The sequence below is a fragment of the Myxine glutinosa genome, chromosome 4, assembly GCF_964187855.1.
Source record: "Myxine glutinosa chromosome 4, kmMyxGlut1.1, whole genome shotgun sequence".
NCBI lineage: Eukaryota > Metazoa > Chordata > Myxini > Myxiniformes > Myxinidae > Myxine > Myxine glutinosa.
Window position 1 is genome coordinate 132,610,069 of NC_136264.1, and position 14,146 is coordinate 132,624,214.

The following is a 14,146-nucleotide window of genomic DNA, read 5'->3' on the forward strand; positions in this document are numbered from 1 at the left end:
TATAATCTTTATTTCTGTGACATTGTCCTTTTATAATGATTATTGTTTTTATTTCCTTAACATTGTCCTTTTATAACAATTATAATCGTTATTTCCTTAACATTGTCCTTTTATAATGATTATTATTCTTATTTCCTTAACATGGTCGCTTCATATCAATTATAATCTCTTTATTTTATTAACATTGTTATTTTAAATAATAATAATCTTTTTATTTACTTAACATTGTCCTTTTATAACAATTATAATCTTTATTTCCGTAACATTGTCCTTTTATAATGATTATTGTTTTTATTTCCTTAACATTGTCCTTTTATAACAATTATAATCTTTATTTCCGTAACATTGTCCTTTTATAATGATTATTATTTTTATTTCCTTGACATGGTCCCTTCATATCAATTTTAATCTTTTTATTTACTTAACATTGTCCTTTTATAACAATTATAATCTTTATTTCCGTAACATTGTCCTTTTCTAATGATTATTATTTTTATTTCCTTAACATTGTCCTTTTATAACAATTATAATCTTTATTTCCGTGACATTGTCCTTTTATAATGATTATTGTTTTTATTTCCTTAACATTGTCCTTTTATAACAATTATAATCTTTATTTCCGTAACATTGTCCTTTTATAATGATTATTATTTTTATTTCCTTGACATGGTCCCTTCATATCAATTTTAATCTTTTTATTTACTTAACATTGTCCTTTTGTAACAATATTGTAACTTTATTTAACAACGGTAAATGTTTATCCTTTTATTTATGTAGTTATTTGGTCAATCACAGACTTAATAATTACACCTCATTTTTGCAGATTGACATTGTTGTTGACGATCGATATTTTTTGCGTTAATTATTTTCCTGTCGTTATCAATTTTCTGAAAGTCGTTTGAAGAGATCACAACACATCGTCATGACGCATGTAATATGTAGCACTAAAGCGCAATAATATTTTCAAATCAAACGGATCTTCATTCACATTTCATTCGCTCCCTCTTTGGCATAATTCAAAAACCAGTCAAATGATTTACGGTTAACCCTTTAACGACCAAGTAACACATATGTCCCTAAACCTGAAAGTGGTGTATCTCCGATATTTCCCTGCAATTTTAGATTACTTTATGTTTGTACATTAGCAAACATTGTAGCTAACATTGGCTTTTGTCATTTTCATAATTTTGCTGTTTTTGTTGATAAGAAAAACTTGTATTTTTCGTCAGGCATATTCTTGAATTTCAATTCATATTCGTGATTATTATAACCAAACTAATGATAAAATTGGACTTGTATCTGAAAATCACTTGCAAGATGCCTGTGATCCTCAAAGTGTTAAATATATAAAATCACGTTAAGGTTAAATATGTTAATTAACGTTGAATTGTGTGATTCCCTGGAAAATGTGTTTTTACTTTTAAAATATTCTTACAACAAAATTATAATATTTATACCTCTGTATACCATGTGACTTTGAAACATTCCTTGCCTAAAATAAGTGTGTTCGAAAGTTAACGAAATTTATTTTTCAAAAATAGTTTGTACAAAAACATTAACAGGATTTTTGTAGAAATGAAGGTTTTTTTTACCATTCAACCTTTAAACGGAACGATCACAATTAGTTTATTTCTTCCATCTCCACGCCCGGCCACCAAATTTTCACACAGACTAAGTAAAAGTGCAGACAACAAGAGCTTTGCTTGCAACCAAGAAAGCGTACAAAAATAGTTACTAAATGCATTTTATTGTCCAATTCCATGGTAACAGACACAGATTTCGGAAACGTGCGAGGTTGCTATTCCTTCAATTCCCCATGAAGGTTTTCATTGTACACATTTTCTTCTTCGACTGTTATAGAATTATCTTAATTACCCAACATAAAACGTATGATTGTGATCCCCTCGAATATGTCGCTGACCTGCATTACCTGTTTGATATTCTTGGCATAGAGACATACAAATCGATCATACTGGTGCAGGTGTTGGCGATAAGACTTTTGCATGTGAGTTTGTTCATACAGCAACGTTAGAATTTTTGAGCGTTGCTAATTGGGGAATTTTACAAACAATTTGGGTGTATTGTGCTTTATAAATTAACCCACCTGAACAAGGTGATGAGAAAGCGTCACAAGCTGCAGATACAAAGCAAAACAAGCCTTGACCTTTTGACTTTTATAGCCACAAGGTGAATTAATATGGGTCATATTTCTGATACATTTGTGGAAAGTTATCCCATTTTTAGGCTTGAGCCAAATTACACCATTTTTTGTGGAATTTTAGACTCCAAACAGATCGAAAGAGCAAAGCTATATGGTCCACCTATTCGCTCATAGGTGTGAAGACTGTACTCAGTCAGTATCCTTCTCCCTGATCATGTTTCTTTGTTCTGATTACCTTCTCCACCATTCAACACACCTTGACAAGAGTTTCTTTGAATCCGCTTAATGATCACCTCGCAAGTGCTGCAGGATCATGTGGACCCGAATGGTCTCTTGATATCTCTCACAAAGTATTATTTGGTGGTAGGATGATGTAGTGGGTATTATTGCCACAGGTATAGGAAGTGATTTGGTCCAATCATCTCTGCCACCTTATCTTGTTTATTAATGAAAAATCGAAATTAAGTGAAACAAAAGTGAGATTCCAAAATCGAAGAACTACTATATATGGTCATTGTCTACAGTACAGTAATACCTCGATTTATGTTTTCCCCTTTTACGTCGTCACTTTATTAATAGCACTAGCTGACTTACGTCGCCTCACCCCACACTTACATCACTGACAGCATCCATCCTTTCTCATATCCGTCACCTCAGCCTTTGCCTCCACCTACCCTGTACACAAACTACTTTGCGTTGCACATAAATAAATGCACTGTACTGTAGGGTGGCTAAGAGGCAGTGTAAAAGTGTTACCTTCAAAGTGAAACTAGATGTTATTCAGCAAATGGATGCTGGTGAACGTGCGCTTGATGTTGCTGGGTTATTAAGTTTTCCTCTGACAATGGTGTGTACCATTATAAAAAATGTCAACGTTCATTGCAAGTCGTGGCTAGTTCGATTCCTTCCAGGAGAGAGACAAGTAAAATAAACTAAGATGGTAAGGTAAGAACCACCTTTAGAGGCCATTTTTCCCCGCAGAGCGGGGGTTGGCCTTGTTTCGGCACCATGGTCCTCTTTTTCAAGCAATGTTTTATGGCCGGATGCCCTTCTTGCCGCCAACCCTGTTAGTCGCCTCTTGCGACACACAGGGAATTACCAGTGAACTGGTACTCAATTTGCCGACCTCGGAAGGATGACAGGCTGAGTCAACCCCCCTGGTGTTAATTCAGCGATCGAATGGGATTCAATCCCAGGATCCTAGGATCCCAAGCCGGCACCCTAACCGCTAAGCCAACACCAGGCTCTAAGAGGGTTAGGTAAGAAAAATTCAAACTCAAAATATGTTCTTTATTTTTATTAAATATGTGTGGTAATTTTTTTGTGTGTATTTGAATATAACTGTCATTAATATAAAAAGGTTAATAGAATAGGTAAAAAGCGAGATATAATAGGTGAAGTGGCAATGTTAGGAATACATCCCCAACTTATTTCATTAATTATGCTTCCATTTACGTTGTTTTGATATTCGTCACTCCTTTCAGGAATGCATCCCCAACGTAAACCTATGTGTAACAGTATCGACTAGAACGGCACTCGGTATAGCGTATACCTCCACCAGGCTGAACAGTTTACGTTTTCTATCCCACTGATAGGCCAGATCTGCATCCAGACCTGAACCAAAATCGAATCAGCTTGTTCGTCTTACCCAACCAACTCATCCACGTATTTTTAGTCATAACTCGTCCACAACGTTTTCAAATATCATGCCATAAATTGTTTTTGGCCCCATCTCTCAGTAGTGAAGAATCACTTAGAAATTAAAAAAAACTCTCCGATCCAGATTCGTATCTCATCACCAAAATTGGACCAATTCTTCCTTGTCACACACCCAACCTCACCACCAAGTTTTTCCCTAATCCATCTTTGAGATATCGATATCGTGCTATATATTGTTTTTGGCCCTATCTCTCACTGGTGAAGAATCACTTAGAAATTTTTACTAGCCGGATCCGAATCCGGATCTTCACCAAAATCTAATCATTTCGTCGGTGTCACACACCCAACCTCTCCACCAAATTTCGTCCGAATCCATTCACAATTTTTGAGATATCCTTTTCACAGAAACACAAACAGACAGACAGACGGGTGGAAACATAACCTCGTCCACCTTTGGTAGTGGAGATAAATACATCATTGTAAAGTTTCCATAAATATATGACATTTTACTATTTTTCTTTTTACTGTAATACACTATATACTGTATAGGCAGTGGGGAATGATTAAATTACAAATTGTGCATAGAAATTTCACTTTTACTTTTAACTTGGACTTTCACACCATTGGCCTGTTTGGTTGTTAATATAGCAATTTAATACCACCATGTGTGGATGAACCTAACCATACCCATGGGCACAAAACTCTTTGCTGCCATATATTCCGCAGGTTCTGGAATGGCGACTGTCCCTATGAATCATATACGGCTTTCGGAATCCTCTGACCAGGGGAGTTCAGACTCAGATGCTCAAAGGTATTACACTCCACTCCACCTTCATTTCAGAGATCCTCCTCGTTATCCCAACAACCATTGTACACCACAATGTCCCGAAAGAAAGCTTGCATTATAACCCTTACCTTGTCGAGAGATGGTTGTGGAGGGCATCTTTTAAATTGTATTTACTATTTTTGACAGATGCCTAAGCTAATGGAGAATATCTCATTTTAGGTAATTAATTCATCTAAAGCCTAAAAGCTCATTATATCTGCCATGATCTTTCCTGGGAAAACCACATTTCCAAGCTGGCCTCCAAAGCCAAAGCCAGGCGTCGACTGGGCATCCTCCGTCGTGCGAAGTCCTTCCTAGGCACACCTGAGCTCCTCACCACATACAAGGCTTTCATCCGCAGCTCAATGGAATACTGCTCTCCCCTCTGGGCCGGTGCTCCTGCCTCACACCTAGCTCGTCTTCACGCTGTTGAAACCAAAGCTTTCAGAATCATTGGAATCTCCCGCGATGAAGCTAACTCAGAGGGCCTTTCACTCACTCACCGCAGGCAGGTTGGTGGTCTTTCCGTCTTCGACCGACTCCTCTCCGGCCTTGCTCCCCCAAGTCTATCTGTGCTCTGTCCCCCAAATATTCCTGCAGGTCGCACAAGATCTGCCAGCAACCCTCTTATGGTTAAACTGCCAAAATCAAGACTCTCTATTCACCTTCACTCTTTCATTCCTTTTTTCTCCCGCCTCTGGAACAAACTCCCTCACTCTCCTCAATCCCACTCCTCCCTCCAGGTCTTTAAAACAGCTGTTCACCACCATCTCTTATCTTCCCCCATCCAAAACCTTGATCTTTTCTACCCCCGTTAATTTCACCCCAGATCCACTTTTTGTGAAATACCGACTTCTTTCCTGGAGGTCCTTGCAGTGTCCTTGTGTTTTATACTTCTCCCACCCCCCCACCCCCCTTTCCATGCCTATTCACCCCAAGCCCTCTCCCTCCCACAGATCTCCCGATGTCCCTGTTCTCTGCTGTTGTACTTGTGTGCTTCCCTCTCTCTCCCCATGTTGTCTCCCGCTCCCTTTATTGTATGTTTTGTGTGTCCGTTTGTTTTTTTTGGTGATTAATGTTAGCTCTTACACGAGCCTCGATCTTGTATACAAAAAAAAACAAAAACATTTATCATGAAGGAAGAGCAGAGGGTGAGTGAGGATTGGGGGTGAAAGGGAGAGTTTTGGAGGTGATATAAATACAAAGAAGGATCTTTGGGATGCATGTGCGAGGGGTCAAAATTTCTACATTTTACATCAATACATGACTTCCCAACCTCGAGGCAAGATTTAAAAAATCACTCTTGAAAAATAATACAGTATAAAAGGACAGGTAAGTCAATTGAAACTAAACATGATGAAAGCAGATTATAATGGCAAACACAAACAGCTTCTGGAAACTGCTGCCACTGTGTCAAAAAGGCGACAGAATAACAATCCATCTGTCGTCACCATCCTTATTCAATTGTGGACTAGGAAGAGTTGTTTTATTCGCTTCTCCAATTTTTCTCTGAATACATTTTAAAGTCTGTTCCCAAGCATAATTTCACATCTGGTGTTTCAGAATTTAGGTCACAAGAAAAAGACGACACAGAGACAAAGTTTCCGATACAAAATGAAATGTTTCAATAGGCCTATGTTGTAGCGGTTACCGCTGGATGTACATAATCGCCTTGCACCGGCCAGAACACGGCCAGACGCGCCTCTCCCGGGCATGCCCGGACTCACTGTTCCCGGGCACGCCCGAACCTCCCGGGCACGCCCGGTCTCGTCTTTCCCGGGCATGCCCGCTCTCGCCTTTCCAGGGCTCGCCCAGAGCGTCCGGGCATGCCCGCTATCGCCTTTCCAGGGCTCGCCCAGAGCGTCCGGGCATGCCCGCTATCGCCTTTCCAGGGCTCGCCCAGAGCGTCCGGGCATGCCCGCTATGGCCTTTCCAGGGCACGCCCAGAGCGGCCGGGCATGCCCGCTATCGCCTTTCCAGGGCTCGCCCAGAGCGTCCGGGCATGCCCGCTATCGCCTTTCCAGTGCTCGCCCAGAGCGCCCGGGCACGCCCAGCCTCGACTTGCCAGGCCGCAGCCAAACACGCCCGGGCAGGTCCAGACTCGCCTTTCCAAGGCTCGCCCTTGATACCCGGGCATGCCCGGTATAGCTTTTGCCGGGCAAACTTCCCGACATAAATGTGTATATATATTGTTGCCCGAAAAACGGGCTTGTCAGAACACCTGAGCTGTTTGGTTTCAATAAAGCAACTCGGACGAATTCCGTCTTTGGTCGCGTCAATTCTTTCGACTCGCGTTGGAGCGCAGTTCCTTCATTGGTGACCTACCGACATGGATACGGCAGTGACGCTTAAACTGCCTACCTTCTGGGAGACTCACGCGGCTGTTTGGTTCGCCCAGGCGGACTCCCAGTTCGCCCTGCGAGGCATCACTGCGGACGACACCCGCTTCCACCATGTTGTGGCGGCGCTCGGTTCCACCACCGCGGCCCGCGCCTTGAGCCTCCTCCAGCACCCGCCGGCTGCTGACAAATACGACGCGCTGAAGACGCTCCTCCTCGGCGCTTTCGCCCTCTCACCGGCAGCACGCGCACGGCGCCTGCTTGACCTGCCCGAGCTCGGCGACACGCGCCCGTCCGAGCGCATGGACTATATGCTCTCGTTGCTCGGCGAGCACTCTCCGGCATTCCTGTTCCGGGAGCTGTTCCTCCGTCAGCTACCTAACCCGGTACGCCTCGCCCTGGCTGGCACGTTGATCACGGATTCCCGCGCCCTCGCCAGGGAAGCCGATAAGATCTCCTCGGCGGGCCAGCACATCGGCGCGGTTACCTGGAGCCCGCCGCCGTCCGAGGCGACGCCCACGACGCCCGAGCGCCCTGCGCGGTTGGAGGCCGAACTGCCGGTGCAACTGGCGGCTGCCACGCCGCACCGCCCGCTTCCGACACGACGGCCGGGGCCTCCACCTGACCGGGCGTGGTGTTATTACCACGCCAGGTTCGGACACAAGGCTCGGACGTGCCGGCCCCCGTGCACTTTCGGCAGGTCGGGAAACGGCCAGGCCGGCGTTCATTCCCAGCCATGAGCGCCGGCCACTCGGGCAACTTGCTGTTTATTCGGGACAAAGCGTCTGGACGGCGTTTCCTGTGCGACACCGGCGCCCAACTGAGCGTCATACCTGCCTCCGAGCAGGACAGGCTGGACGCAGTTTGCGGCCCCTCTTTGGTCGCTGCTAATGGCTCGGCCATACGCACTTTCGGCCCACGCGTCGTCACCCTCTGCTTCGGCAGCCAGCGCTTTCAATGGACTTTTGTTACCGCCAGCGTCCCCGTGGCTTTGCTGGGCGCCGACTTCCTCTGCGTGCACGGGCTGCTGGTCGACGTCAAACGACGTCGCCTTGTCCACGCCGAGACCTTCAGCTCCCTGGCGTGCACAATGAGCAGCTCCGCGCCGACCGAACTGGCGTGCGCCCTCCCGGCAACGAACGAGTTCGCTCGCCTGCTCGTGGAATTCCCGGCCCTCACGCGGCCGACGTTTTCGGCCGTCGCGGTGCGGCACGGGATCGAGCACCACATACCCACTACGGGCCCGCCGGTCTACGCCAGGGCCCGCCGCCTCGACCCAGCCAAGCTCGCCGTGGCAAAGGCCGAATTCGACGCGTTGGAGCACCTCGGCATCGTGCGGCGCTCCGATAGGGCGTGGGCCTCGCCACTGCACATCGTGCCAAAGCCGGGGGGTGGATGGCGCCCGTGTGGCGACTACCGCCGTCTCAATGACGCTACCACCCCCGACAGGTACCTGATCCCGCATATTCAGGACTTTTCCGCCCGTTTGGCGGGACGGGTCATCTTTTCGAAAATTGACCTGATACGGGGCTACCACCAGGTACCTGTCCGGGCGGCCGACGTCCCGAAGACGGCCGTCATCACGCCGTTCGGCCTGTTCGAATTTTTGCGGATGCCGTTTGGCCTCAAGAACGCGGCCCAGGCGTTCCAGCGCTTGATGGACGGCGTGCTGCGCGACCTGCCGTTTCTTTTCGTCTATCTGGACGACATCCTCGTCGCCAGCACGTCCCGCGCCGAGCACCTCCTCCACCTCCGAACACTGTTCGGTCGCCTCAGCGAGCACGGCTTAATTGTCAACCCGGTCAAATGCCACTTCGGCACGACGACCGTTGACTTTTTGGGCCACCGCATCACCAAGACCGGGGCCGTGCCGCTGCCGACCAAGGTCGAGGCCATCACCACGTTCCCGCGTCCCCGTTCCATCAAGGCCCTCCAAGAGTTCCTCGGCATGGTGAATTTTTATCACCGATTCGTGCCCCGCGCTGCTCAGCTCATGCGGCCCCTTTACGAGGCCCTCCGGGGCAAGCCGGCCAAGCATGACATTGTTTGGTCCGCGGCCATGGACGCGGCCTTCGCCAGTGCCAAACGGGCCCTCGCCGACGCAACGCTGCTGGCTCACCCGGTGCTCAACGCGCCCATCGCCCTCACTACGGACGCCTCCAACTACGCGGTGGGCGCCGTCCATGAGCAATGGGTGGACGGGGTTTGGCAGCCACTCGCTTTTTTCAGCCGGCAACTCCGGCCGAACGAGTTAAACTACAGCACGTTCGACCGCGAGCTGCTCGGGCTATTCCTGGCCGTTCGCCATTTCCGACACCTCCTGGAGGGCCGCCCGTTCACGGCTTTCGTCGACCACAAGCCGTTGGTCTACGCAATGGCTAAGGTCACGGAGCCGTGGTCGGCCCGCCAGCAGCGCCACCTCTCCGCCGTGTCGGAGTTCACCACGGACATCCAGCACGTCGCCGGCAAAGACAACGCCGTGGCCGACTGCCTTTCGCGGGCCAGCGCGAACGCGGTCCACCTCGGCGTGGACTTCACGCTCATGGCGGCCGACCAGACCACCGACGCCTCGGTGCAGGCACTCCGCGTGGCGGACACGGGCCTCCGCCTGGCCGACATCCCCTTCGCGGGCACCGTCCTGCTCTGCGACGTCTCCCAGGGCCAGCCTCGCCCCATCGTGCCCGTTTCCTGGCAGCGCCGCATCTTCGCCTCCATCCACGGCCTTTCTCACCTGGGCCGGAAAGCTTCTCAGAAGCTGGTGTCGGCGCGTTTCGTCTGGCACGGCCTTCGACGAAACATCCGCGACTGGGCCAACGCCTGCACGGCCTGCCAGCGAGCCAAGGTCCACCGCCACACCCAGGCCCCGCTGGCACCTTTCGCCGTGCCTGAACGGCGTTTCGACCACGTCCACGTGGACCTGGTGGTTCCCCTGCCCCCCTCGCGGGGGTTCACCCACCTGCTCACCATGGTGGACAGGACCACCAGGTGGCCGGAGGCCGTGCCCCTCACCTCCACCACCACCGCCGACGTGGCGCAGGCGTTCATCGCCACCTGGGTCGCGCGCTTCGGCGCACCAGCGGACATCTCGTCCGACCGCGGCCCACAGTTCACGTCTGAGCTTTGGGGCGCGGTCGCCCGTTCGTTGGGGGTCACGCTGCACCGCACCACGGCCTACCACCCCCAAGCCAATGGGTTGTGCGAGCGGTTTCACCGCTCCATGAAGGCCGCACTCATGGCCGGCCTTCAGGACGACGGTTGGGCCGACCGGCTGCCGTGGGTCCTTTTGGGCCTTCGCACGGCCCCCAAGGAAGACCTCCAGGCGTCCGCCGCCGAGCTCGTCTACGGCCAGCCACTCCGCGTCCCGGGCGAATTCGTGCCTGACGCTACCAGTCCCTGGTCCGCCGCTCGCCAGCGCTCGGACCTCCAGGAGGCCGCCCGACGATTTGCCCCCGTGCCGACGTCCCGCCACGGTGGCCCCCAGTCCTACGTCCCCCCGGCGCTTCGCACAGCGGAGTACGTCTTTGTGCGTCATGACGCGCACCGGGGGCCACTCCGGCCGCCGTACGACGGGCCCTTCCGGGTCCTGCGACGGGGCGACAAGTCTTTCATCGTCGACTTCGGCGGCCGGCCGGACCGGATTTCTGTGGACCGCGTCAAACCGGCGCACATGGACGTCGACCGACCACCACGGTTGGCCCTTCCTCCGCGGCGAGGCCGCCCCCCGTCCACAGTTCCCCCCGCTCGACCACCCACCACCACGTCAGACCCCTCCCCACGACCCTCCAGGGGTCGCTTCGGCCGGGTCATCCGGACCCCCCTTAAATTGACCCTGCCGGTGCAGGTCGATTCTGGAGGGGCGTGTGTAGCGGTTACCGCTGGATGTACATAATCGCCTTGCACCGGCCAGAACACGGCCAGACGCGCCTCTCCCGGGCATGCCCGGACTCACTGTTCCCGGGCACGCCCGAACCTCCCGGGCACGCCCGGTCTCGTCTTTCACGGGCATGCCCGCTCTCGCCTTTCCAGGGCTCGCCCAGAGCGTCCGGGCATGCCCGCTATCGCCTTTCCAGGGCTCGCCCAGAGCGTCCGGGCATGCCCGCTATCGCCTTTCCAGGGCACGCCCAGAGCGTCCGGGCATGCCCGCTATCGCCTTTCCAGGGCTCGCCCAGAGCGTCCGGGCATGCCCGCTATCGCCTTTCCAGTGCTCGCCCAGAGCGCCCGGGCACGCCCAGCCTCGACTTGCCAGGCCGCAGCCAAACACGCCCGGGCAGGTCCAGACTCGCCTTTCCAAGGCTCGCCCTTGATACCCGGGCATGCCCGGTATAGCTTTTGCCGGGCAAACTTCCCGACATAAATGTGTATATATATTGTTGCCCGAAAAACGGGCTTGTCAGAATACCTGAGCTGTTTGGTTTCAATAAAGCAACTCGGACGAATTCCGTCTTTGGTCGCGTCAATTCTTTCGACTCGCGTTGGAGCGCAGTTCCTTCAATGTCATAAAATAGTTCGATTTTGCAAGTATATTGGTCGGTTGCGTTTGTGGTTCTGTCTGTCTGTCTGTTTGTATGTTTGTCACCGGCCTACAGGTCACAATTCTAAACCGATCGTCACGAAACTTCACCAAGTTGTATAGGTCGTCCCAAATGAGAAGCTTATTGATTTTGAGGTCAAACGTCATCTGGAGGTCAAATTTCTAAAATCTCCATTTTAAATCCGATTGACTTGAAAATTGAATAGCATTTGCATATTGCCTTACTAAATTGGGAAATGAACGATTTTTGAGGTCAAAAGGTCAAAGGTCAACTCAAGGTCAAATTTTCAAAATCATCAATTTTCATCTGAAAACCCGTCAATTTTCAACCGATTGACTTGACAATTGAACAGCATTTGCATATCGAGTCACTAAATTGGGAAACATACTATTTTGAGGTGAAAACGTCAAAGGTCAACTCAAGGTCGAACTTCCAAAATCATCAATTTTCATCTGAAAAACCATCAATTTTCATCCGATTGAATTGACAATTGAACAGCATTTGCACATGAATTCACTAAATAGGGAAACCAACTGTTTGAGGTCAAAAGGTCAAAGGTCAACACTAGGTCAAACTTCCAAAATCATCAATTTTCATCTGAAAAACCGTCACTTTTCATGCTGTTGACCCGAGCTTCGATCAAGATCGTCAGTTTTAATCTTGATGAAATGGACAATTTGCTCTACCAATGGAAAACCTTGGGGGGTGGGGGGGGGCGGGGGGGGATGGGCGGGGCGGATTTTGCAAGTATCGTGCTCCACATGACGTCTTCTTGTTTCTTTATTAAAGATAAAGAAAAATATTGTGTACAGTTTTTAGGGAAAGGCAGTTAGGAGAACATCCTAGAACCACAATTTACTTGAATGACCAGAATGTATTTACATGGAAAGGAGCGATTACAACACTCTCAACACATTACAACACAAACACAAATAAAAAAAATCTGGAGCAACCATCATGCTGCAGCACTTGCTTCTGGTCACTTCCCTAAATTTACAAGTGTAAAGTATTCCCATTGCAACATAAATCCACCACCCATGCCTACATCAACATGGTGTGCCAAGCCTCCAACATTATCCGGCTCTTTTAATCTGGCTCAAATCCAATGTGTTTTTCCATTTTCCAAGTAGAGAACCTGCCTGTGCGCAAACCTGCGGTCCCGAGTCTTTTTGCACATTCAGGTTCCTGCAGCCTCACAGACAGGTACCTGCCTGTCTCCACAAATGATTCCTCCTTACCATCCTGACTTATCTCCAGCTGTGTGGTCTTCAAGTTGATGTTGATGACACTTAGGATTGTGTGTGACAGCTTGTACCTGGTTTTGATGCTTGAGCTTTGTAAAATGTTCTTGATTCACTACAAGAAAAGACCCTGAAAATAAGCCAAAACATTTTCCCCTTGTAAGCGCCTCGGTTTCACTTCTCCAAGACTTTGGTATAGGTTTACAAAAGTAAAAGGCACGGACTGCTTCTATTCACTTTACCTTCTGCACAGCACCTTTTTACCTCCGCCACCAAAGGTGGATGGAGGTTATGTTTTCACTCCCGTCTGTTTGTCTGTTTGTTTGTGAACAAGATATCTCAAAAAGTAGTGGAGGGATTCGGACGAAATTTGGGAGAGGTAGTGCATGTGACAAGGACGAAACGATTAGATTTTGGTCGGATCCGGATAGTATAATTTTTAGTGATTCTTCACCATTGAGGGATAGGTCCAAAAAACGACATATAGCATGGGATATCTCAAAAAGTTGTGGACGGATGATTTTGATTAAATGTGATTCTGTATTGTGATTTTCTGGTCTACTCTGGGATACAAAACGTAAACTGTTCACCTGACAGAGGTATGCTCGCTACTGAGTGTCATTCTAGTTTTACCTGTGATGTGTCACAGGTCTACAAGAGCTCCATATGGTTGTTGATGTGGTTCTTGTTGGGGGTCGATTTTTGAAATGTGCACCATTGGTTGGACAGCTGAAAGACCCCACCGGCATTTGTCATGTGGCTTCACCCACCATGGCACCCAGATGAAATATGGCTGCCATCTTGGTTTTCTGGTGGGCCTAAGACATCAGGCCTGTAGGCCTCTGCCGAATTTACACTGCCCGGGTTTGTTGCGTGATATTTCCATTGGCTTTGTTTGGGTTCGGTGTTACTCACAATGAGGCACCCCAAAAAAATCAAATGAAAAATCTAATCAAGCCCGTCAGCCAGGTGTTGGCTTAGCGGTTAGGGTGCTGGCTTGGGATCCGAGGATCCAGAGTTTGAATCCCCGTCGATCGCTGAATAACACCAGGGGGGTTGACTGAGCCTGTCATCCTTCTGAGGTCGGCAAATTGAGTACCAGCTTGCTGGGATGAATGAGTCATTCGGGTATCCTGCGTCGGAGTGGCGACCCATCCAGGATTGTGTCCAGTAGCCAAGGAAACTGCTTCGGCAGCCATATGCGTCGTCACGGTGCAAAAAGGAATGGTCATCAATCAAGCCCATCAGCTCGCACTGTATGCGCCTCCCTATAAAAATAGCATTATATAAATTTTGAACGGCCTTATATTGGATTTAATCAATCCGTGACCGTGTGATGAATCAGTTTGTTCTGATATAACCGTGGCAGAGGCTGACATGAATGAGAG

At 49.1% G+C, this 14,146-nt stretch overlaps 1 protein-coding gene across 3 annotated transcripts in view; it reads left to right on the top strand.

Annotated features, from left to right (window-relative positions):
• Positions 1-14,146, top strand: part of LOC137425239 (forkhead box protein N4-like) — an 89,584-nt gene that overhangs the window by 18,418 nt on the left and 57,020 nt on the right. For all 3 annotated transcript variants that reach the window (XM_068113453.2, XM_068113456.2, XM_068113454.2), the window contains exon 2: positions 4,547-4,631. In XM_068113453.2, coding sequence (XP_067969554.1) covers positions 4,547-4,631 — 85 coding nt within the window. The remainder of the gene's footprint in view (positions 1-4,546; positions 4,632-14,146) is intronic.